The sequence below is a fragment of the Thermobia domestica genome, chromosome 14 (genome assembly GCF_964235325.1).
Source record: "Thermobia domestica chromosome 14, izTheDome1.hap1.1, whole genome shotgun sequence".
Classification (NCBI taxonomy): domain Eukaryota; kingdom Metazoa; phylum Arthropoda; class Insecta; order Zygentoma; family Lepismatidae; genus Thermobia; species Thermobia domestica.
Window position 1 is genome coordinate 57,593,331 of NC_137467.1, and position 23,894 is coordinate 57,617,224.

General features: G+C 35.6%; 1 protein-coding gene and 1 non-coding gene across 5 annotated transcripts in view; both read right to left on the reverse strand.

Moving 5' to 3' along the window:
* LOC145669682 (UPF0462 protein C4orf33 homolog) overlaps positions 1–22,651 on the reverse strand; it is a 77,720-nt gene extending 55,069 nt beyond the window's left edge. For 2 of the 4 annotated variants that reach the window (XM_081737952.1, XM_081737951.1), the window contains exon 1: positions 3,227–3,345. In XM_081737952.1, coding sequence (XP_081594078.1) covers positions 3,227–3,339 — 113 coding nt within the window. In that variant the 5' untranslated portion in view covers positions 3,340–3,345. Of the gene's footprint in view, positions 1–3,226; positions 3,346–3,915; positions 3,939–21,632 lie in introns of those variants that run through there. The other 2 variants (XM_081737954.1, XM_081737953.1) reach the window with 2 other exon arrangements.
* Positions 3,716–3,797, reverse strand: TRNAS-AGA (transfer RNA serine (anticodon AGA)). The gene has a single exon. It is a non-coding gene; the product is annotated as a tRNA-Ser (tRNA).
* Positions 22,652–23,894: the final 1,243 nt, after the last annotated feature.

Sequence of the window (23,894 nt, forward strand, 5' to 3'; positions counted from 1 at the left end):
CAACACTGTTGGTGAGAAATGCAGGGTGTTTCAAAAGGAATATCGGCGTTTAAGTCTTCGTAGTACTTATTACATTTTACGTACAATTATAAGCAATGTATCAAGTAAAAGATCACCTCAAAAAGTCTTTGCTACAAATGTTCAATGTGAGATTCATTCGTCACACGGCACACATCTAGTCGATAGGCGAGAAAGGCCCATAAACTTTCCGAAATATGGCACAAAACATTCAATTTAGGGGAGTTTCGTTTCAACTGTACCATCTTGTGAGGATTTGCTGACGGCCAGATGCAAACATTATGAGTGTTCATATTAGCTCTTAGGTGAAATTTCGATTTATCACTGAAGACGACACGATCCAGAAAATCTTCACTGTTATGCAGGAATATTTCACTTGCGAAATTGGCATGTAAACCGTAGCCTGTAGGCTTTAGACCTGTAGCAACTGCAAACGATAAAGACGTAGTTGAAAGCGTCTCTTTAATATTCTTCACACAGACGGTTGCACTGTACAGATTCAGTCTTTATTAAAACACAAAAAGCTTTCTGCTCTCTAGTCTCCATCTTTGCTACTTGCTCTTTCTAACGGCAGACAGAAGAAACAATGCATGTATAATACATGCTTTCGTACAAAACTGTTTTAGTTGCTCTTTCATTTGATATAATATTTATAATTGTAAGTTAATTGTAATAGATACTACAAAGTTTCAAAACCCTAATATTAATTTTCAAACACCCTGCATTACTTCAAATTGAGTCATCCTATATTCATGTCTTTTATATACATATCATCAGGGCCGGTCCTAGTCAATTTGTCGCCTCGTGCAATGGGATAATTTGCCGCCTCCCCCTTTCTCCAGAAAGAACAAATCTTAAAAGTCATGATTTTAAGTATGCTACTCCAGCATGAACAACAAAGGTGAGGGTAAGTGCAGTCGCACTCAGAAAGGCTTAAATACTCACTAAAAATGCAATTCCGTTGTGTCTGTTTTTTTTCCTTTAAATATTATGTTAGTGAAAGATAAAGCAAACACACCTGCAGAGGAAAGATGGTATCCGTTTTATAGAATTCACTATCGAGCTTCAATCTCAATGCATCAGTTTGCAATTCCAGTGCAACTAGCTCTTTTATCTTTATTTCTTTCTTTTTTCTTCTACATCTTCTAACATTAAAAAAAAAAACTTGTTTCTATCTTCAATGATAAGGAACTTGTTTCTGACAAAAACAAGACTAGTTTCATATCAAAACTGTGATAACTTACTAAATGGAACAGATATTCACTACTATTCGAGAATTGAATTCTTGCATTTGACAACAATCAAGCAATTTGTGCTCGGATTTATTCGGCCATTTGCTTTAGAATTGTCCATGTGGCCTTAAACTACTGCAACCTAAACATAATTTATGAATGTAGTATTCAAATAGAAGGTCAGCTTAGTAAATGTAACAACCATCATCATGAAGTCTGTTTCCAACAAGAAATATTTAATTTAAATAATATACTTATGGCAGATTTTGCCGGACCATCCAAGCTTGCCGTTCCACGCAAATGAACGTGTTGCATATATGCAGTGGCGTATTTAGGGGGGGGCTTCCGGGCTTAAGCCCTCCCCCCGAAATCTTACTTACTGTAGTAAAGTATAATAAATATCTTGCAGAATTTTCACATTTCAGGCAAAGCCCCTCCCGAAACAAAATCGTAAATACGCCACTGCATATATGGTAGAGCCGGCTCTGCATATCATATATCTAGTCGACAAATTATTTATATATGACATTTAGAAAAATACTATTAGGCAAATTAGTATTAGTTTTTACCTTTAGACAAGTTATTGGAATTTTATACTGTTCGTGACATTATTTTCGTACTTATTAAAGGCCTACTTTCACGAAAAAACAAAATTTCATTTCTACTTTTATTTCTTAGTTGATATTGATGAAAATTGCTGAAATCCGAATTGTTAATAAGTATGGTATTCATGTAAATTGTAAAATATTTGTAGCGTATCAGTATCTAGCGTTTAATTTATGTTGCATTTTACGGTGATTACACCTACATAAAAATATTTCATGCTTAAATAGACGTAAGATGCATTACAAATGACCATTTGAAAAAAAAACGAAATTTAGAAAAAAACGAGAGGCAATGTATTTTTTCTAAAAAAAAACGTACATTTCTGAAAAAATACGAACCGTTTTTTTTTTCTATTTACAACACTATTTTAAAATGAGCACACAAAATGGCACTTGCTGTTAGATCTTACTAGAAGTGCTCAGTTTTATGAAATGTTTATTTGTATGTGTAAAGTATTTTTAAGTTACGATCTTATTACGAAATAGATATATTGTTTTACCGTTTTTCGTGTTATGTTTCACATTTTATTTAAATATTAATTTACATTTAAGGAAATAGATTTTGACAAGGAACTAGCGCAGAACGCCATAATGCGTTGTTGCCGAATTTGTACGTTTACTGTGGTAGTCACAATAAGGAAATTCCTGGATTCTAGCGTTGCAGTTCGAGAAGCGGTACTTTGCTGTGAATTGCAGTAAGTGTCGAAAACTAATCCCAGTAAGTATCCAAGCAGAATTCCATGATTACTTCCTTTATTATCTGGCATCAGTAAACGTTCGACACAATCTGGCAACGCCGCACTATTCAAGCAGCGTTTAGCATAGCACCGAGAGCACCTAGTGATTCACCCTAATTCCAAGTATTCGTATACACATTTTAATATGCCAAATGTTTAATTTTGCATAATACCTTGCTCAAGGGGGGTGTTAAATTCAGAACACCCTTGAGTTACCCTACTGCTTCAATCAAACGTCAGAAGTGAATTTGGATGATATAAACGATGCGTATGACGAGAATTGGACTCACTGTTACATTGCTTTTTCCGCCATCTAACGATGAAACATTACAACAATAATTTATCAAAGATTAAAAGATATTTGAGTACGCAAATATTTGGGGATAAGTTGAAGTGTACTAATCTACGTATTTTCTTACTACAAGTACTAACGCTAATAATTACAATGAATTTAACGTCTTCACATTACCTTACTTTAGCATATATTGATATTAAAAGTTAAATCTGTATGACAAGAAATAATAATACAATAAAATACTTTTGTATGTTAGGTTAACTTATACTTTAAATCCTTTCATAAATTTCATTCTTTAAAAATAAATAAATAAATAAATAAATAAACGTAAAATCATACCTTCTCATGTAATGGTGGCACAAATGTGAAAAAAAAAAAGATAACACGTTGTCGATAAAATTCAAGTGGTTTTGATTTTCGTTACGAGAGGGCAGAAGTATGCAGTAAAACATACTGGGTTCTTCATGATCAAACGTTCCAACAGATGGCAGATGTGTTGCTAAACAGCATGTATTCATTATATGCGGTTACTTTCTCTGCTGATCGGGCAGAGTGATAGCATAAACAAAACTCCAAATGTTTGTAATGTGAAACAAAAACTGATTTTTTAATGTTATCACAGAGAACGAGCTTGTGTTATGTAACACAAAATAGTTAATTCGTACATACACCAGCACATACGTGTTTTTTTCTTAAATGATCATAATACTTAACAATAAGGAAATTATCGTTATTTAAACAAAACAAAGCAAAATAAGTTGAATTGAAATAAGTGAAAATTTTCTGTCAATCCGTCAGTTTTCAACAAAGATAGAAAAAAAAAATTTGCGCAGTCGGTAGGATTCGAACCTACGCTCCCAGAGGGAATCTGATTTCTAGTCAGACGCCTTAACCACTCGGCCACGACTGCTTGTGCGCTCTGGCCCCTCGCAATCATATTCCTGGGATGGCATGTGATTAGCGGACACACTCAATCTTTTCATATATTTCATTCTGTAAAAAATTAATAAATAAATGTAAAATCATACCTTCTCATATAAATGGTGGTTCCAGTATGAAAAAAAAAGAACACGTTGTAGATAAAGTTCTTTCCACAATAAGAATAAGTTCTTTTCTTTACATGATAGCATAGATTAAATACGTTCCGGAACGTATTTACTCTATGTTAATAGAAATTAGAATTATATAGGTGGGGGCCTATATTTAAAAGAGAAATCTTTAACAATCCATGGACTGAGAATATCCATTCCTACCATAGAATAACTATAGGAATATAATTTATTTACTGAATGCTATTGCTACGGAGAATATATTTTATTTTCTTTGTGCTATTACTATTATTGCGTTTACTCTTTTCCCGCCATTCACACTGGACCGTGAAAATAGATCAACGTATATTTTCTGTACTGTATAATAAACGCACTGTGGACAGTGACGATGCAAACTTTGATTTCTTGAGGGGGAGCTGTATTTTTTTATACATATATAGCGAAAAATAATAATTTATAGCAGTTAATCTACATTACAATACATCTAGGGCCAGGGCCGTGCTGGGATACTAATGAGGGCGGTGGACAAGTCTAGTAAAAGGGCGCCCATACAAACGGGAAGGCATCTATACTTTCTTTCAAACTATATATATATACATACATACATACATACATACATATATATATATATATATATATATATATATATATATATATATATATATATATATATATATATATATATATATATACACCCTCCATTCCAAAAGAAACCGAACGTTTTAAAAAAACAAAAAAGCAATGTACATTTTGGAACAAATCATTTTTATTAATCAATGTATTCCCCTTCTGCATCGATACACATATTTGCACGCTCCAACAAGTTGTCAAACGACTTCTCCATGTCCTTTATTGGAATGATCTTTAGGACGGCGGTCGTCGCCTTCTCAATGGCATCAATCGATGCGTGCCACTTTCCTTTCATCGCCAAATGCAGTTTCGGGAACAGATAGAAATCGCACGGAGCGAGATCTGGTGAATAGGGCGGATGATGCAATCGAATAATGTGATTTTTGACCAAAAATTCAGTTACAAGTCGCGAACGATGTGATGGTGCATTATCGTCCAAAAGAGTCCAACTGCCGATTTCGCGATATTCGGGCCGAATACGACGAATTCTTGCCAGCAAACGCTTCATGACGCCCAAGTTATGTTATGTTTGTTATGTTTGATGAATTCACGCACTTTTTCGATGTTTTCTTCCGATAATCCGGTTCTGGGACGGCCTGATCTTTCGTCATCATCCAGCGTCTCTCTACCCGATTTGAATCGCCTGAACCACTCGTAAACTTGCGTACAGGATAGACACTCATCACCATATGCATTTTGTAGCATTTGGTGCGTTTCACTAAAAGTTTTACCCAGTTTAACACAAAACTCAATTGCAGCTCGTTGTTTGAAACTCATTTTCCGACCGATGTACACAACACACTGACAGTTGAAACGCAATAACTTTGTTGCCGTGCATCCAAATGTCATGACATTTATACCAGTTGTCAATGAGGGACTACGCCATCTACCGGTAAAATATTACAACAGATGGCACTAGTGGTACTATTTGTTTTCAAAAGTTCGGTTTCTTTTGGAATGGAGGGTGTATATATATATATATATATATATATATATATATATATATATATATATATATATATATATATATATATATATATGTATGTATGTATGTATGTATATATATATAGTTTGAAAGAAAGTATAGATGCCTTTCTATATCAAAATCGCCATCAAATTTGTTTTAGTGTTAACGTACATAGCTAATTTGTGGAAACCTTGAATCGAAATCCTCTTTACTAGAGAAAAATATTTTAGTTTCTGTAGTAACATTTCTGTCAAATAAAAAGAAGCTAAATGTATCAACAGCTTAATATAGCTCTATAGCCTATGGACACAGGAGGTTCAGTGCCGCATTTACAAAAGCTCTCCATTGATTTCCGTCCTTACCCTACTGAGCCAGTTTGTACTTTAAATTTCAATCTCTGCGAGAACCATTTTAATATTGTCCTCCCATCTGCGCCTCGGTCTTCCAAATTTTGGTTTTCCTAATTGGATTTCCAGTTCGAACTTTGAAAGCGTTTCTAATTTCTTCCATTCTGGCTACATAACCTGCCCATTTGAGCCTCCTAGACTTGATGACCCTAACAATGTTTTTGTAAATGGTATAAAATTGTGCAGTTCATCGCCATGGAATTTCCGCCATTCCTCATTCCCGTTCCTCTTGGAGTTCGAATATTGGTTTAAGAATCTTGTTTTCAAATATTATCAGTCTGCGATTTTTTTTTTCTCAGAGTCAGTGGCAATGTTTCGCAACCATACAGCACAACAGGCATGATTATCGTTTTATATTTTAAGCTACAAATTCCTCAACAGAATTCGCGACAACAAAAGATTTTTAACTGAATAATAACACGAAATACCTCCTTTCAGTTGACATAATTTTTTTGTGATTATGGTTTTAATCTGTTAATAATGATTCTAGATATTTGAAAGTATCCACTTTGTCGAAAGAAAATATTATTTGATATTTTAACGCATCCATAAAATGCAGTGTTACGATCCCGACAAACTTCCATTTATTTAGTTTTCTCTGCATTTACTTTTAAACCCATATCTCTGCAAGCGTTAAGTAAGATTTCTGCATTCCTTTCTATTGTTCTATCATCCCCTATTAAATTTACATCATAAGCATACGCCATAACCTGGTAAATACAATTCAGCTCTAGGACCTGATTCCTGTCTCAGATTTTCCTTATAGTGTTCTCCAGAACAAAGTTAAATAATATTGGCGAAAACACATTTCCTTCTTTCAGGCCATTCTCAACGTGAAAGCTCGTGAACAAGAATTTCTCTACTCGAACCTTACTTTGGGATCCATTTAAACATATCTTAATTAATCTATCTTTTTCGGTATTGCAAATTCTGTACGCATGTTGTACAATGTTTCCCTCCTACCCTAGTCTAAAGTCAATAATTGATGTGCCAGAATATTGTATTCCCATTTCTTTTGAAGTATTAGTTGGATCGTAAATATCTGGTCGATAGTTGATCGATTTTACCTACATCCGCTCTGATAATCTCCAATAATTTCATCTGCGTATAGAGTCAATCTTGCTAATAGAATGTTTAAGAAAATTTATTGGATATTGACAGAAGAGAAATACCTCAATAATAATCACTCTTGTTGCTTTTCTTCTGAACTGGAACAATGATTGATTCTTTTCATTCTTGTGATAATTCCTCCTTGTTCCAGATAAGAAGAATGAGTTTGTGTATCTTGCTCTACAATTCCACCCCCCCCCCCCCCAGCTAAAATTAAGTCAACAAGAATTTCGTCTACACCCGGAGATATATGTTTCTTTAATTTTTTAATAGCGATTTCTATTTCTGTCTGGTTAGGTTCTGGAATATACAGATATGCTGTATGCATTTCACTTTCTCTACGCACATTAGTTTTTGATTATGTGTTAAGCAAATTGTCAAATAAATCTTTCCATATATTTAAGATGCTATCCTGATCAGTGAGAACTGTTTCTTCTGCTTTCTTTAATATACAAGGCGCATCCAGAAAGTAAGTTTCCCATGCGTCCCAAAGCTAGGAAACCGTATGTTGAGCGAAGCGACTGCGTGTACATGAGAGAGTAAGGTCCTAACATGGCGCATGCGTCAGCAGAACTTCCCTAATTCTCTCAGTAGCGTCGTGGCAGTGATTGAAGATTGGCGTTCCTATTCCAGCTCCCGACGCGTGTTAAGTGCGAGCAGTGATAAAGTTTTTGAATGCACAGGGCATAGCACCGATTGAAATCCATCGTCAGCTGTTGCAAAAATGTCAATACTGACCCTGTGCGCCTTGCTTTGTACTCTAGGTTCAGTTGCTTCAAAAAACTTCTTGATCAACAGGCACTCCGTGACAGTAGTGTGCAATAAGGAGCGGAAAATCTGCAGGAACTGCTTGCTGATGCCGTTAGGCCCATGGACCTGGCACAGCTGACGACGGATTTCGATTGGTGCTATGCTCTGTGCATTCAAAAACTATTACACCACCGACCCTTAAGACAAGTAGAAGAAAATCTATCACTAACAAATTCAACCCATGTAATTGCTGATATTACGTATTCGTTTGTGAACGAAAAGCTCTGATCCTAGTTGGTAATTTTTAATTCGTTCCCCGTAAAAGAACGTAAAAGTTCCCGACTTGACTCCTCCACTTGCTTCTCATCTAACTTCCTGATATCCCACTAGGTCCATCTTATCTTTCTAAACTCATTCGTTACACATTTTAACTCGCCTGCCCTATAGAGACTTCTTATCTTCCATGTTCCAATTCTCATGTCGATTTTACTTTGCTGAGTTCGTGCCAAGTTATCAGTTCTGATCCAAGGATTCTGCGAATATATCTGAACAAGCCTTTTTTCTTTCTTTTTTTTCTTTCTTTTTTTACAGGATGAGTTGTTAGCTCCACACCAAATCCCCAAGCTGGAGGATCACCCCTTGTCTGTCCGCCACTGCTTATTCAGTATATTCTCAGCTAACCTCTATATCCCAGAGGCCTTCTCCTCGATCCACAATCTGAGGACGCGCCGTGCCGTGGTGACAGAAAGACCACATTTTACGGAAATTAATGTATAAGTAGCTATATTTCAGAATTACAATAGGTACTGATTATCCGAACACTGATTTAAAACACACAGGAACAATCAATATGCTCGGATATATGGATGCATATTAAGACTGTGAAACCTTCGATGCCGTAAAAATTGTAAATTAGAGACTAGTGTCAGTGTAGTATTTCATGAATGCTCGTACGTTTGACTATCCGAACTATTCTTGATGTATCACGTTGTTTCGTTTTATAGCTACTTAACTTTATAATATTTTTTTAAGTGATTATACTTTTTACCTGTTCTCTGCCAATAGCAACTTTATGAATTGTAAAGGGCGCCTTGTATTCTTCACAGCTTCTTTATTAACAATCATTATTTGAATTTATTACATAAAACTGGTACACAGGATAACTAAAACTACTTATCTATAATGTGATGTTTCGTAGGGCGCCTTATGTAAAGGGCGCACTGTACCTTTCACGGGTTCTTTACCAATAATAATTGTATGCATTTTATTATACAGAACTGTGGTATACAGAAAGGTAAATAAAATCGTTCATCTTTGATGTGGACTCGCAAGGGCGCCTAATATAAAGGGCGCACTGCACCTTTCACGGGTTCTTTACCAATAAAAGTGTAAGAATTTATTACTAAAAACTTGTACCTTCATTTATACTGTGATGTTTCGGAGGGCGCACCGGGACACGTCCCGGTGTCCCGGTGGGCCAGCACGGGCCTGTCTAGGGCAGACCCGTAGTTAAGGCAGTGGTTCTCAACCGATGAGTCGCAAGAGACTGGTGTGTCACACAGTCCCCTAAGGTATGTCGCAACATTTTAGAATTTAAAAATGATGAATTTAATAATAATTAGTTAAAATCGAGACAGACTGTACCAGTCAACACCTCTAGCAATAGCAGTAATGCTTAGTGCTACATAGAGTCACTATAAAAACTAATTGGTTTCACTGTTATAATAGATATTATTATTATTATTATTATTATTAGTAGTAGTAGTAGTAGTAGTAGTAGTAGTAGTAGTATTAGTATTAGTATTATTTATAATAAAAATATCAAACAAGTGTGTCGATCGCGTTCCGTAAAGTGTGTCGTCAGTGAAAAAAGTTGAGAACCACTGAGCTAAGGGTACCGCCAGCCTAAAATTTGATTATCCTCTCCAAGTGAATGCTCAACACAAATGTCTTGATATGTTTTATTTTAGATTTATTAGTTTAGAAATATCATTCATCTAACGGTACTAGTTTTCCGTGGCGGGGGGTGGGGAATGACCCAAATCTAAATAAGAGGGACTTTTAACCTAATCTCAACATTATTCGTTGATTTTTACACTAGGTGTGTTTGACTGATATTTTTTTTTTGGAGGGGGTTAATTCTATGGTGTATTACACATCACAACAGTATGCGTTCTGAATTAGATCATTGTACTGTATATTTTGTTCAATTGTCTTTTGAATCTCACAAGGCTAAACTGGACATGTTAAACATATTTTTTTGTGAGAGGAAGATCATACTAATAAACAAAATACTCCGTTTTACAACCACGCTTTTTTAATTTTTAATCATACTTCGATTCATGCTTAGGTTAGTGATATTTTTTTCTTTCATTTTTAAATCGATTGTCCACTTTTGTTCATGCCTGCACAAAGATAATGTGATAACATTATATTATAAATAGCTTCTGTTAAATAGCTTTATTGGACTATCTATCTTAGACGGCGCAAACAATTTAAACTTTCGATTCAAACGTACTGTTATTATAAAACTTAAAAATTCATATTTTTGAATCAAATAATGTTACTCACAATAGCTAGTACATCAATGTAGAAGGTTCTTAATTTGGAACAAACTAACGTTATCTAAAGAATAAGTCTTTCAAATTCTCAAAGTACATTGTTTTATAATGGTGTTTATATTGTTCAAATTGTGAATGTCATTACGAGGAAAGAAAATATTGTCAGTTCAAAGAGGTGGCGTTTCTTGTAGACATCTTTTCAAGATAGCATTGATAAGTTAGTTATTCACTCGTCGAGAGAACCAAATGCTCAAACCAATAATCCACAAGTGAAGAACATGAACACCCATAGTGAAATAACCTAGCGTTGAAAATTCAGTAGGTAATATTCAGAGCAAGTTGTAAGTGAAAAAGCTACAATCTCGAATTCCATTGCTCAAGCGACAGATCTTGAGGAAGAAAGACCTGCTCGACCCATTCTACTTGAGTACCTCAAAACAAAGTTCGCTGAAAATGAACGTAGTTTCCAAAGTCAGTGGTATGACACAAGGCCTTGATTAGAATATTCAGTTTTAAGGGACCAAGCATTTGGTTATTCTTGTAGGAAGTCTACGGGATCTGGAAATAGGCAGGAGTAGTGATGGGCAGTGGGAATATTCCCGGTGGGAAGGAAAATAAAATTTGGGAATATTCCCGAGTTTTCCCCTTGCATATAAATTCCCGGGAAGGAATTTATTTCCATTTCTTTACTTTATTTTTCAAATTATTAGAACCATATGACTAATTACTTTGTTTTCATTCATTATCATTTACTTCTTAGTTTTAAATAATTTGGTGCTTAAAAAATTGAAATTCGTTGACTGTACTTTATATAACTCATTTTTTAGTTTCCATTTCCATTTGCACTAGATTGTAGCAAGGTATTAATTTATGAATGATTTACAGTAACCAGTTTGTAATCTATAAATTCTGTAAAGATAGAGGTGAAGTACTGTTAATACACCTCGAACCCGCCAGTAATAGATGTCAGTCTGGTAGCTATCTCTGACCAGTGTTCGTAGTTAGGGATGCGCACGAGACGAGGATTTTCCTGACAAAATTCGAGTCGAGACACGGCTCTTCCAATAGAGAAATATACATTTTTCGAGTCGAGACATCACTTTTACAGCACATTTTCGAGACGAGACAGCCACAAATCTTGTCTCGTGCGCATCCCTATTCGTAGTTTAACGGAAATTTCCGTAATCTAGGGTAATTTCGTAGGTAAATTTAGCAAAAAGGGGAAAACGGAATTTTTCGATAAAACATTGAAAATCCAGGGAAATTTTCGCGCTCATTGATTGACCATTATAAATCCTTAAATTTTTCCTGGTTCTTCAGAAATAAACCAAAAGAATAACAATAGTTTGTGTGTATATCTGTTCAAAATGTCATAATTTGCACCCATTCTTGGCTGGGTGTATGTGTGTCGATTTTTGTAGAAAAAATTGAAAGCAAGCTTATAAAACAAATGTGGTTGGCATTTCCTTTAACATAGCTAAATTAATCTTATCACATAACTTCTGTTATAGGTCACTCAACAAAATTAGGGAGAATTTAATAAGTAAAGGGAAAATTTTGAGTAATTTTAGGGAAATTTTCTTAAGGAAACCTACGCACACTGTCTCTGAGTCGAATTTCGTTCTCTGAGAAAGAATTAGATATTGAATAAAGAAATCTCTGTAGTCGTAAATGCACATACTTTTAAAATGTAGTGTTTATAGGCCTATATCAAAATTAGGGTTGCTTCTCAGGATGTTTCAATAGTACTGGTGTTTTCGATCTGCCTTAATTAGGATTAGTTAGTTTTCGTTTATGTGTGTATTCATGTACACTCATGTCCAAAATTATTGTCGCATATCTATAACTGTCTTTTTGTAAGAATATAATTTGATAATGATTTTGAAGGGTACTTTCAATACTGATAGTATGTGTATAGTCGGGAAATGAATATTTGTGGTAAATTTCAAGGAAAAGAATTATAAATACGAAAATTATATTGAATAAAATAAAATGTTGCTAAATGGACAAGAAAAAAATATTTTCGTTTTATTGTTCTTATTTACTGCTCTTTCCACATGAAATTTGCTAGACACATGTCTTTGCTGATTATACACATACTAACATTATAAGAAATACTGGGCGAATTCGTTATCAAATTATATTCCTAGAACAACATCTTTGTAGAAATGCGACAATAATTTTGGACATGAGTGTACCAAGATTTGTTGGCGAATTTTTGTAACACCGTATATATTGTTCGAAATAGCGTATCTTCTAAAATTAGAGATTTAATAGTACACAGTAAGAAGACAGTAACAAAGCACAATGTACCTAAAATTAACATTCTATATATATGCCATCCCATTCACTGGCAACCTTACGAATTTTTCGAGAGACTACGTATGTTTTCTGGCAGTTACCATCCTAATTTGTTTATAACATTTAAAAACTTAATGTGATTATAATATTAGTAGTAGGGTCAAGTTTAGAATATAAACTTACATATAAATTTAAACTGTTTAGCGGTGTAAGAGTATGTGGACTTTCTATACCAAATGTTTTTCCTACATATTTACTCGCACAAAACGTATTGTAAGTAAACATGCATTTATGCGTAGTCTCTAAATAGCATAAAATAATAATAAAATAACATAATACCGTTCAGAATATATATTTTACAGAATCGTCTGGAGACAACAGTAATAAGTATACTGTGGTAAAAACGGATTTTATTTTGAAATCATAATATAGTAATAGAATGCAATTTTCTTTCTGTTTGCACATAAATTCCCGGAAAATTCCCATTTTTGGAAACCTTCCCGGGAATATTCCCGAAAAATATTTTCTCGGGAATTTACCCATCACTAGGCAGGACTCGAGCTAAAACTCGACTCAACTCGAATTCGAGTTGAGTGAAAGATAATTTTCTCGAGTCAACTTCCGAGCCGAGTCACTGTTTTTGAGGTCGAGTTTCGAGTCGAGTCGAGTTTGATAAATGGCTCATTCGTTCAACTTGTCTTAACTCGTTTTGAAATCATGGCCAGTTTAGACTGTAAAGCGAAAGTTATGAGAAATGTAAAATACATTTAGTGTTGCTAACAACAGGGCACACTACTCGCATTTCGTCTCGTCTCAATAACGAGACAAAATATATTTTTATAACGAGACAGCCTCAAATGTTGTGATCACCAATATAAGTATATACTGTAGTTCTTACCATCAAGGCTGAGACCTGCATGGTCGAATGTTTGATCCCAAGTAGAAGCCCTACCCGGATATTGATGTCAACCTTTGGCTCGAGCATACTTGCTCCTCCGGAACTCAAATTCAGAACCTCGTGAATGATGTTCTTGCCTCCTGAAGACTTCTCGACGACCGAAATCTGCATTCAACTAGTTTTTAGTATTCAGATACAAACCGCCCATCTTTCATGGTTATACACGGTGCTGTAATAATAATAATAATAATAATAATAATAATAATAATAATAATAATAATAATAATAATAATAATAATAAGAAGAAGAAGAAGAAGAAGAAGAAGAAGAAGAAGTTGTAGTAGTAGTATTATTGATAATTGTATTGTTTGTGTAGGATACATGAAGAGAGTACTTGAAACTACACACAGGAATTAGCTCGTTTTGGCTCGACCCGACCCGAATTCAAGGCGAGTTGGAGGAAATTTTTCGAGTAGAGCTCAAAGATGTCTGTTTCGAGTCGAGTCGAGTTAAAAAAAAAAAAAAAAACACTTGAACTCGCTCGTGCACATTCCTAACGGGATCAGACTTTTCTGTGACGGGTTTTGCAATTAGAAATGAACATTGGAGCGGGGAAAGAATTTGATAAGCATTCTTCTTCTAAAAGCCACATAGAAGAAATTCAAATTTGGGGACAACTTAAATTAAGTCAGTACAGGGGGGAAATCTTGATATAGTTCTAGGTGCGGAACAGATACCAAGAAACACGTACCATGTTAAGTCTATAGCTGAAGTAGTGCACTTTCTCGTAGTGAATGAGCTACCATATCGTGGGAATTGAGAGCGTGGACTCAAAAATCTGCAAGAATTAAACCCTTATGAATTAAGTTCTACTGGATTTTTATAGCACTGTTCAAATATACAATGGAAAAAGATTCGAAACTGAAGTTCATATTTATACATATTTCTTAGAACACTCAATATGCGTAATCTGAAGTTCATAACGAAATAACAGACGTGTTGGCAGAGATGGTATTCTACGAAAATAAGAATAGGATATGATAAAACTGAATCACAGTTTCCTCGCCTGGAAGCATATGAAACCCGAGGACCCTCTGGTGTGGAAAATTTGTCAGTGGTTGTAGGATCTGTGAAAGAAGGAAAAGCGCATGAAGATTTATTGGGTCTTTTTTCAATTACCGGATTTATCATCTAAAGGCATACTAGAAAAGTCTTTAGAGCTCTTTCCAAAGCAGGATTTCGGAAAGAAGAAATAAATTGTTAGTGTTATGACAGTGCTAGTATGATCAGTGATGCGAATTTAGCCTACTTTTTGGCTAAATCTAGCCTATTTGGAGAGGCATATAGCCATACAAATCAATGAAATGCTTATAGCCTTAAGTATAGCTTATTTTAAGAAACCCTTTTGCATTTGTGGTTTTTTAATTAGCCGTTAAATTAATTCTAAAAATACTTTTTATTTGAAAGTAATTTGTAAAAATTAACCTATTTATTATAAAAATTAATTTGTCATTATATATATATATATATATATATATATATATATATATATATATATATATATATATATATATATATATATATATATATATATATATATATATATATATATATATATATATTAGCTATCGTATTATTTGTTTTCTCTAGACAGAGAGTGTTTTATTACGCAAGAAACACTTGTTTTTCATTTTTCTTCTCTCTCCCCACCTATAGATTTACAACTACTTAACAATACTTATCGACTCAGAAAGAATTTTAATGTTGCTCTCCTAACGGCCTCGTTTGCTAGTTTTTAATTATTTTAATTTTCGCGTTTCATTGCAAGAATGAAAGTTTTTTAAATACAAATTTAGTAAACTGTTCGTTTCTTAAAGCCAATAGTGATCGTTTTTGTTTACTAAAGGAAACAAATAGGATTAGCTTGAAAACTCTCAAATAATCATGATGTTCATGTGGGTTTACGGAGAGAAATGCGGAGAGAAATAAAAAATGTTTTAAGGAGTATGCTGCCGAAAGAAGTACTACTGAAAATTGGGATAATGAAAGTCTACACAAACACAATCAATCCACAATCCAACGATGGTGCATCCTGTTCCAGCTGCGACGTTATCCGTGATGACTTATTTCAATTCAACTGATAATGTGATTATTGACTTTCACAAACCAAATAAGTTGATGAATTTTATTGTAATTTAAAGTCATGTATGTTGCTTGTTAGTCTTCAGCGAATAAAATTCAACATTTCAAATTTTACTATAACTCACTTGTAATCTTACAGACAAAAATGGGGTTTAAAACCTACAAAGTGAGATATAGGTTAGTTGTTCCAAATCTAGCCATTGTTTGCATAAAGAAGCTTATTTCTGAAGGCCATCTAGCCTATTTTCTTCAGAAGTTGTTGGCAGCACTGAGTATGATGGCAAGATGTAAGAGAGGTGTTTAAACTATGGATGGCCACAAAGTTCCGGTTCCAGGCCTGGATCCGAAAACCCGGTTCCAAAACCGGATCTTGGGGACCGGTTCCAGACCTGGACCCGAAGAACCGGTTCCAGACCTGGGTCCGAAAAACCGGTTCCGGAACCGGATATTCTAGAACCGGATCCGTTCAGACCCGAAAACCGGTTCCATCAGGAACCGGTTCTGGCCATCCCTAGTTCAAACACTATTACAAGAAAAACTTCAAAAATCAGTTATTGCTATATTTATTGCTATCATCATTAACTTCTTATTGTAAAAAATTCATACCTGTTCAGCGTATTTTGAAAGAGTATTTTGAATTAGCCAAATTATTGTTCAGGTTTTTCAGAAAACATCGAATGTCATATGACCAAAGGCTAAAAGCATAAGAGGTTGATGAATCAACGATGGACGATTGTTTGCCCACTGCCTCTTGGGAAAAAAAAAATCTTGCGGGGGCCCTTAAGCATCATCACTATTGATTTTGAAATAAAGACAAGCAAGTAGGCAGGCAGCGAACGTAACGGAGCGGCAATTCTTAACTATTAGTAATTAGCGTTAATCACAAACTGAGATGATTTTGTATTATAAGTAGATAATACTGTCATTTATAGTTATCCTGCAGTATAAACATGGATATTGAAGAAAGAGATTTTGTGTAGTCGCCACTGAGTGCTGGAGTCTGTATCGACATCAATTTAGTCGTTGTAACTTAAAAAAAAAAAAAAAAAAAAAAGTTCAAAAGCTCGACCAAAATATAAAATTTTCTTCAGGTATTAAAAAAATAATTAAAAAATTGCCAATAGCAACATCAACACCGAAAAGCAAAACATTTGAAGTTCATTTTCGGGTAAAAAGATTCCAAAAGTAAAACCTAGCGCTTAAGAGTATGTTAATCTGGCCCTGTTTTAGTGCGAAGGCTTGGGGAATAACTAGGAAAAAAGAACCGGTGGAAATGATTTGGAGCCTAGATACTCTGACGCTGCAACAGACTATTTTTCATCTAATAAATAAATAAATAAATAAATAAATAAAACAATATTAAAAACGTATTCTTTTTTAAAAAAATAATAAATAAAATAAAATAAAATAAAAAGTAAAAAATTCTGTTTTCAAAAATTATGTTTATAAAATATCTATTTATGCCTTACTAAAAAGAAAGCACCGATTAATATTACTTGATAAATTCTTTAAATCTAATATTAATATACAGGGTGGCCAAAAAGTAGGTATACAGTCCCGTACTAATCAACTCATTGCTTTTTATATCATTTCTTATTGTTATCCATCAGGTAGACTTAGTTTCTTTATTGTTTGTTCTTAACGTCTTTTTACTTGTATCTTAAGCTCGGAACAGCTAAAGAAAATAAACCCATAAACTAGCATGTTATACTTGATCAATACAGGAGTGTATACCTACTTTTTGACCACCCTGTTAAATGTTACTTTTACAACATTTCTTTTTATTATTGATATAAATAAAGGTATACTTACATTACTGTATATGGGAATTGAGTTGAGTTTGAGTTTAACGTCCCGTTCAGCAGCGAGGCTATATGAGATGTGGACCTACTGATTAACGTGGAATCCGAACCACATGAGCGAACCGAAGATGGGAATTGAATAAGGATGCGATGGTTATGTAGAAGAGCGTTCACCTCTGGTGTGTGATGCCCGTAGTTTCATTACAGCTCCCGCCAAGTGGGCTTTGTGTAAACGAACACCATGTATGGAGTATCTTCTCGGGTATTCTCCCTTTTCCTTACGCTCTCTTCATTCCACCATTTTATTCATTTTTATCAACACCATCTCCTTTAGCCTACACAATATAATCATGGGATGCAAAACTGAAAGATTTGATTTACACCAAATTGAAGAATTTATGTGACAGCACTTCCTGTGCTTTTCTTTTAGTCGTGCATAGATAGGATTGAAATCGATCGTACTTTTCACGGTCTGAGGAAGTAATTTAAGAAGATATCCTGGATGTTATACTGTACATACCAACTCCAGAGCATTTTGGTTACATAACAGAACAGGATATACATGTATTTAGTAGGAAGTAATATTAATTAATACGAGTGGATTAATAAAATTGTATAAGTACAGTAGAATCCCAATTATCCGTGAAATTGGGTGGCTAGGGCACTGTGGATAGCGAAAATCGCTTATAACCCGAATAAAGACTAAGAATTAGTTGCAAACACGAAAAAAAAAAATGCCGTATTTCGGCATAAAAACTGTTTTATTGTTTGTATTGCTTGGATCGTCAAGTCCAGTGATGAAACAATATGAATGCCATTTCCAAAACAAAAGAGCAAGAGCCTGCCACTCATTTACAAATTCCGAGAAGGCTTATAGGATTTCGATACACAATAATTTTCGACTTTCACACTGTATATACTTTTGAATTTACCCGGTTATTCGCAGTGAACAATGACTGTAATTTACTACCACGTAAATCCCTGTCCCTATTTCTCGTTTTTGATACCGTACAAACAATCGGTTTCTGCTTACCAGAGTAGAATTGCACTTCGAAAAGTGCACTATTGTTGAAAATATTGATTTTTACAATGCAATTTATTATTGTTTTAGAACATACAGTATTTGTTTGCAAGCGTAGTGTCAGTTCGCAGCGAATACTTATGAAAAATAATTCAACGCGACTACAGCAGGATTTAAAAAAAAGTTCTCGCGCTACTCGCGGATAATCGTGGCTTTACTGTATATAAAAATAACAATGGAATGCTTTGTTGTCACCCCATAATATATGACTTTTCTAAATTTTATTATTGAATGGCGTCGGAAAATGACTTAAATTAATATTACAGATTCGAAAACACGGTTCAACCATTGGATGTTAAAGAAAAGTATTTAAAAAAGAGAAAATAATTGCTTAAATTATAAAAGTAACCAAGAAAGTTCTGTCGCTTTTTCACCCATCACCTTCGAAGATCGATGTCACCTAAGACGTAATTGGAAGATCAAAAATAGTCTCCATCGGCATCGATGACCTACTGACAACGATCTGAAGAGCCATGGATTCCATCGCGGTGGGCCGTGAAGCGAAGAAAGTTTCAAGTGCATTTTGCAACTCTACTAGGGATTTGAACTGGCATCTTCTAAGGTGATTGTCCATGGAATTTAACAGGTGATAATAGGAAGGTGCAATGTTCGGGGAGTATGGCGGATACAATAGTGTTTCCTATCCAAGGCGTAGAATGGTGTCCCGGGCCATCCTATCCACGTGGGACTTAGCATTGTCTTGTAACAGGACGACCATATTGCTATTCAGAAGCACTGGCTCCAAAGTTTTAAGTTTTTCTTTAACACGGCTCAACTGCTGACAGTACACGGTTCCATTGATGCTCTGACCAGCTGATAGCAGTTCCCGATGCACGATGCCGCGAGCAGTCCACCAAACACACAGGAGGACCTTCTTCTGGTGCAGTGCTGGTTTCGGCTGTTTTGGAACCGGTTCATAGGATGCTAACCAATGATGACGGTGCCGTGGAGCTTCATACAGGACTCACTTCTCATCACATGTCAACACCTTGTCCAGAAATAGCTTCTTCCTGAGACGAGATGGCAAAGAAACACAGATGTCTGCTCGCGTTGCCTTCTGATCCGAAGACAAATTATGTGGGACTCATCGACCGAACTTTTAGTGCTTCCCATGTTGAGGGAGGTGCTGCTGAATGTTTCTCCACTCACCTGAATTGTAATCCCAGTTCCTCACATGTCTGGCCACCGTTCACCTCAATTGATGCCTGAATGTCTTTATTTTGTACATGTGTTGGTCTTCCGGTACGTGGTACGTCTTCGAGTGTTACGTCACCATCCTTAAACATGTTAATCCGCCGCTGCACTGTCTGCGTAGTCACAACACCTTCACCAAAGACCTGGCATATCTTCCGAAACCCGCTGCAGCGGAATTTGACCCCAGTTCGAACTTGTACAGCATGCACGCCCTTATGACGCTCTGTGAAGGTCCCATGTTTAATCTGTCCTTACGCAAGTTTACGGTGCAACTGAACTGTCACAACCAGGTAGTATGTTGGATATCTACACCTTCGCCTTATCTCCACTAGCATTCAACAATTCCTGCACTGTTCGCCTTTTCCCGTTTCGCCTTATGACCTCTAGCAATGAAATTTTCATGTAAAACCTGTTACCACTTTCCATCTTGATGTAAGGCAGAACGGGAAGTCTCGATGTGCATTTTCTCGTTTCCCCTTATGAATTTTATGTTGGTAGGCTTGCAAATACATTCACAGATACAATTTGATTTGTTTATTCATTTAACAAAATAAGTACGATAACTACAAGATAGAAGTACAAAACATCTATACAAGATGCCATTTATCTTCCATGGCTATAGAATGAGTAACAGCATCTCAGTATTGCATTAGATAAATCTGTTTACTACTCAGTCTATATTTCAAAGTACGGAGGCGAATGTTTGTCTCCGCTTATATTTCTGGTGTCTTGCAGCATGACCTGCTAAAAGCATGGCCATCGAAGCCTCATTTTCTGCTTGCTCCTGCTTCAGTAACTCTACTATCCTCTATATGTATTAAGATGAAGATTCCCAGCACTTCTATTTAACTTTGAGTGTCGACCCTCTGCTCGATTTGTGGTCCTGTCCCCTTCATTATCAACATGGTTTCAAATAAATGGTTATCAAGATGGTTCCAGAAATGAAGTAAATAAGTCGCTTCATGAATTCTAAATTAAGTAATTACCAATAGAAAATTTGAATTATAAACATAATGAGCTTATGTAATGAAGACCATTGCAAATTGAATTTGATAATTGGCATTACATTGTCATACTATAAAGTATTTGAATCAATCAGAAGTTGTTTTTTAAGAACGTGAAGCAGTGTAGAAGTCCCTAACAGCATAACAGCATAAAATACATTTGAGTCAAGCTTGCAAGGCAGAGCTGCAGACTTGCAACAAGTCCCTCACCCTTATTACAAGTCTAAAGTCTATATAGGCTATCTTTTAGCCTACCCGCCATAACCGTGTAACGTAAAACTTAAAGATCTCATTTCTTAGATTTATTAAACATCGCAGCTTTGTGAATAAATAAAATTATATATATATATATATATATATATATATATATATATATATATATATATATATATATATATATATATATATATATATATATATATATATATATATTGTGGCGGGCCGGCGGTATGCGTTTGCGTAGACCGGCACCCACACAAGAGAGTTTTGTAATTTACCAAAATACTTCTATTTAGTCAACCAAAGTTTCTGCAAAACACCAACTATAACTCGAGCGGTAAAGTTATACTGGAAACAGGAACTCAGCTAACAAAACAGTCTGAAGAATCTTAGTATTACACGGTAGCGTTGGCCGTGGCCAAGACTTATCTTCTAATGGAAACAATGGAATCGTTATCCTGATTAAGGTTTTATAACCAAACAATCCTTTGGGATATCTCTTGAAACAAAACTCGACAAATATGTTCCTTGCAGTAAGCCTGCAGTTTATTGGCTCTAAGCAAATTACAAGAACCAGAGCCGGGGCGATAGTGTAAGTACTGTGTCTATATATAAGAGAGTTTAACTTACGTGGCGTCGTTCCAATAGGTAGTAAAATTAACTCACTAAATGTCACTGAATAAAACAAACTAACTGTAGCACTTTTCACAAATAAAACAAAAACTGCACTAGACTGGGAGGGCACGAATCAGTCCTAGTGGGTAGGTAGGTAAGAGGTATACTATTTGATCTACCGGTCTGCGAACAGACATCAAATAGGGTAGGTGTAAAGGTTACCGTTTGATCTACCGGTCTGCTAAGCAGACATCAAACAAAGTTGGTTACCAGAAGGAAGTAAGGTTACCGTTTGATCTACCGGTCTGCGAACAGACATCAAACAAGGAGGGTGATAGGGTTTACCGTTTGATCTACCGGTCTGCGAACAGACATCAAACAGGGAGTAACTATTTGATTTACCGGTGCGTTTTAGGCCAGCTAAGCAATAAACTTAGAGTCTGTCAAAACACACATCAAATAGGGGTACGACAGAACTTTAGCCGTCAACTTCCTAAGCTTGCCAGCAGTTTCTGGAGCGAGTCCGGGCTGAAGCGAAACTTGCGGAAGTAGATTGCCAAGTTCGGAAGGAAGTAACTTTAGCCGTCAGTTTCCTAAGCAGACCAGCAATTATGGGAGAACCCTGGCTGAGCCATCTTGCTTTCAGAAACAGATTGCCAAGTTACTGTGAGGATTAGGTAGGGTAGTACTTTGACCGTCAGTTTCCTAAGCCGACCAGCAATTATGGGAGAACCCTGGCTGAGCCATCGAGCTTTCGGAAACAGAGTGCCAAGTACTGGGTAAACCAAGGTAGTGAGGTAGGTAACCAAGAGATTGAGTAGGCAGGCCTCCGTAGAGGCAGAGAGGTTGGAAGGCAGAAGGATGGACAACTAGAGACTTCTTCGTGATAAGTTCCTGAACTGAAACGTGCCTAACGAATTGCGTACTCCTCGTAGTCTGCACGTCTCTGAGGGGTTCAGGAGAGGGACGTTGTCCGACGAGAGAGGCCAAAACATGCGTTTTTAAGGGCCTCGGTCGGAGGTGCAAGCGGCACCAATTTACGGTCCGTGTGAAAAATAGTAACGTGAGCAAACGTTGCACGAGGACCGTAAGGTCAGAGGTTGAGCATGCGTGGAGATCTAAAAAGTACCTAGGGCGGAGCCCGAGGGGGACCAGTATCCTGAAAAGAAATATTATTGGCTTTACACACGACTTCGAGTGCACAAGTACTCGGAAGGGTTCCACTCTGAGGGGTGGAGTTGCTAGCTATTGGAACGAGCCATGCCATTAACATCTAGATTGGCTAGAACAAGGTGCCTTGGGCGGAGCCAGGCAAAAGATAAGATTTTGTGTGTGCGCATGCGTGTGCATGTGATGTGTAGTCCTTGAGTTTATGTGTGTGAGCCCCTTTCTCTGGAAGAATGATGTTACATCGGGATATTACAGAGAATTGTACAAATAGTATCTTAAACTATAAACATATACTAAACATAAAAGATTTCAAGTAATAAACTTGAAAGGTTTTATACATAATGAACTCAAGACCCTTCGACAGTTTATCTTACTTGTTTTCGACCAAAGACATACATATATATTTAATGTTCCGAAGAACGAAAAAGAATCTTCTTTTTAGAAGCAGAAAATGACATTTAAAAGATACACAAGACTATATGGGTTTTCTTAACAGTATTCTACCACTAATAATAATAATAATAATAACAAGAATACATATATATCAGATACATAGCCAGACAGTTCCCTGTTACAGAGGGAATGTCGTTATCTACCAGACGGTTGACCCTGAGGTCAAGAAGGGGAACTCGGTTACTCAGAAAGTAAAGACAAGAAGTCTTTCGTTCTAAGAGACAAAAAAGAACACTCAACACGAATTTGTATTTTAAAAGAAGTAAATGAAATACGAATTCTGTTGTAGTTTTAAAAATGTAAAAAAAAAAGAAATAATTATTCGCAAAAAATAGTTTACGAATTTGCGGGCCACTACAATATATATATATATATATATATATATATATATATATATATATATATATATATATATATATATATATATATATATAGTATGGAGCTAAATTCGTTGTACAAAAGCAGAGGCGTGATTCCTGAGAGTAAAACAAACAAAAAAGTTCCTATAAACATAGGGCGAAAACCCCATCGTTTACGAGTTATAGGCTGCCGAAAACATGAAAAAATGAATTCTAAAGGTCCAAAATTATGGAACCTACTGTAGTCGGGTCAAGACTTCACTTAGGAACTAGTATGTGCTCTATCCAAAATTAC